This window comes from Rhinichthys klamathensis, unplaced genomic scaffold, assembly GCF_029890125.1.
Source record: "Rhinichthys klamathensis goyatoka isolate OS25496 unplaced genomic scaffold, OSU_Roscu_1.1 h1tg000111l_1, whole genome shotgun sequence".
Classification (NCBI taxonomy): Eukaryota; Metazoa; Chordata; class Actinopteri; order Cypriniformes; family Leuciscidae; genus Rhinichthys; species Rhinichthys klamathensis.
Genome location: NW_026606649.1, coordinates 10,577,143 through 10,579,316, shown reverse-complemented (window position 1 = coordinate 10,579,316; position 2,174 = coordinate 10,577,143). Strand labels below are relative to the sequence as shown.

Here is a 2,174-nt window from a genome sequence, read left to right as displayed (position 1 = left end):
TACTGTACTACATGATACCTGGCAGTTATAAATAAAAGCATGTTTATGATATTTTGACCACTGATATTTGCATATTTTTGATTGCATCTATGAAACACAAAGAAGTAAAAGCATATTTTGCATAATTATATGGTATGTGTGTGTACACAGGACTGCTGGCAGGCACAGGCCTAGTTCCTGTTCTCTGTCTCCTAGTTGTCCATCTGTTTCCTCAGGCCAGACAGTGTCTCTCCACTCACATTCACATCTCCTTTTTGGAGCCTGCACTAACCCAACTCTTGCACCATCACCAAAGGTGTTCAGTTAGCACACACCACAGTTTCTGTGCTTTATATCTTCGCACTGTCATTTCACACAATCTGTGACAGGATATCAGCTGTGGTTTAATCTAGCACCAGCTAGTTTGAAACTAGTTGCCAGTAGCTTGTTTGTCCATGCAAATTTGATGTGGGACACACATTCAATTGAAAACCTTTTATTTTAACTATAGAGTATTCCTCTCAAATCAAAATATACCATAATGAGGCACTATTCAGAGTCTCCATTCAAATATGTCTTTCATGATTAGTTTATTATGTGTGTGAAGCTGACAGACATCAAAACAAAACTGTTAATATAATCTGAGGGAAAATTGCAGGAATGCAATGACATTTTTTAATATCACAAATTATCAAGAACTTGAGTATAAAGGTTGATTTTGTGCTTCCTCCCAAACGTTTTGTAGTTAAATACTGGGAATTGCCATCAGTGGCTGTTTTGTATTATGGGAACAGACGTTGTTGTTAAATTATTACTTACACGCAAATATGCACAAAACGTCTGCTCAGCGATTGACGGTCCCTAATTTTTTTCTTTACATAAAACATTGTGCACAAAACACATTCGTGGTGCGTAACGACTGGAAAGGTGAGTGTCCGAGAAACGTGTTTGAATAACAGTTGCAAAAGGTGAGTCCACTTCAATCCCTGCTAAAAACGTACTCGGTGTAACTCGTCCAGATTTTGTCCTCGTTGGGGTCGTTACTCGCGTACGCGCAGGTGCCCGTGGAGCTACAAGCAACCATGTGGAAGCCCATCTCCGCCAGCCTGTCAAAGGCTTGCTCCAGGAAATTATACTTCAGGTAATACCGAGACGTGTATCTCTCTGGGAGTCTGTCGGGGTCTCTGCTCTCGTTCAGAGTCTCCCCAAAAACTTCTTTGGCGAGAGACGTTTTGCCGCACACGGTGATTCTCGCGACCCTTCGAAATTTGGCGTCCTGTTGGATGTCTCGTCCTATGGTGTAGGAGCCCCTGTACCCGATGGTTATGTAGCCGGTTTTCTTCACGTCCAGAGACGGGGATCGAGGTCCGGTGCTGGAGATACTGGTGCCGGCGTGCGCAGCCTCCTCCGGGTCGCTTTGGCACACCTCCTCGCTGATAGAGTTATCCTTACTGACCGCCGGTCTCAGGCGTCTCGCCAGCTCTTGAAGTTGAAAATATTCCGCCTCTTTAAGAAGGCTCGCCTTCTCTTTGAAGTAATCGGGCAAAACCAGAGTCTGGTCTCGCAAGTAATCCAAAATATATCTGAACAAAAAGCCGTCCCTGTCCAAAAAGTAGCGTCCTTTGCTGTCGGTGGTAAGTTCCGTGGGTTTTTTCTGACTGAACATGGTCCAGAGCAAAGAATTGGGCACGGAGAGTAAAGTTGAGTGGCGCGTAACGTAAACTTGCCCTCCGACATTGAGCTCAATAATTTCGGAGAATCGCTGTGAAGCGTCCGCGCGACTTGTATCCATCTCTGCACAACTGCGCGAGACCTCCGGTGCAATCACGGGACTGGAGAAGAGTGGAAAGAAATATTTCAGCTTTGTTTATGTAGGCAAAACACGGTTACGTAGGAGGAGGAATCTGACGGCTGTATTAACTCTTTACTACCACCCTGTGAGAAAATAAATTAAAATATTAATAATAGAGCCTAATAGTAGCCTAATAATAACGATAACAACAACAACAACAACAACAATAATAATATACTAATAATAAATGAAACCCTGTGATTTGCTTAACAAGTCAAAAGCGTCCATGAGTGGTAGAAATGTTCTATTCTTATTCTTATTATTTTGTATTTGCTTTGTGATAAGACATTCTTTTAGAGGACTTTCAGAATGTTTCCTTTTTACACACAAAACTGTTATTCAG

The 2,174-nt window shown here is 42.5% G+C and overlaps 1 protein-coding gene across 1 annotated transcript; it reads right to left on the bottom strand.

The window, feature by feature from the left end:
• Positions 1–647: 647 nt before the first annotated feature.
• Positions 648–1,841, bottom strand: kctd12.2 (potassium channel tetramerisation domain containing 12.2). The gene has a single exon (XM_056254448.1). The coding sequence runs from the start codon at positions 1,769–1,771 to the stop codon at positions 959–961; it is 813 nt and encodes a 270-aa protein (XP_056110423.1). The 5' UTR covers positions 1,772–1,841; the 3' UTR covers positions 648–958.
• Positions 1,842–2,174: the final 333 nt, after the last annotated feature.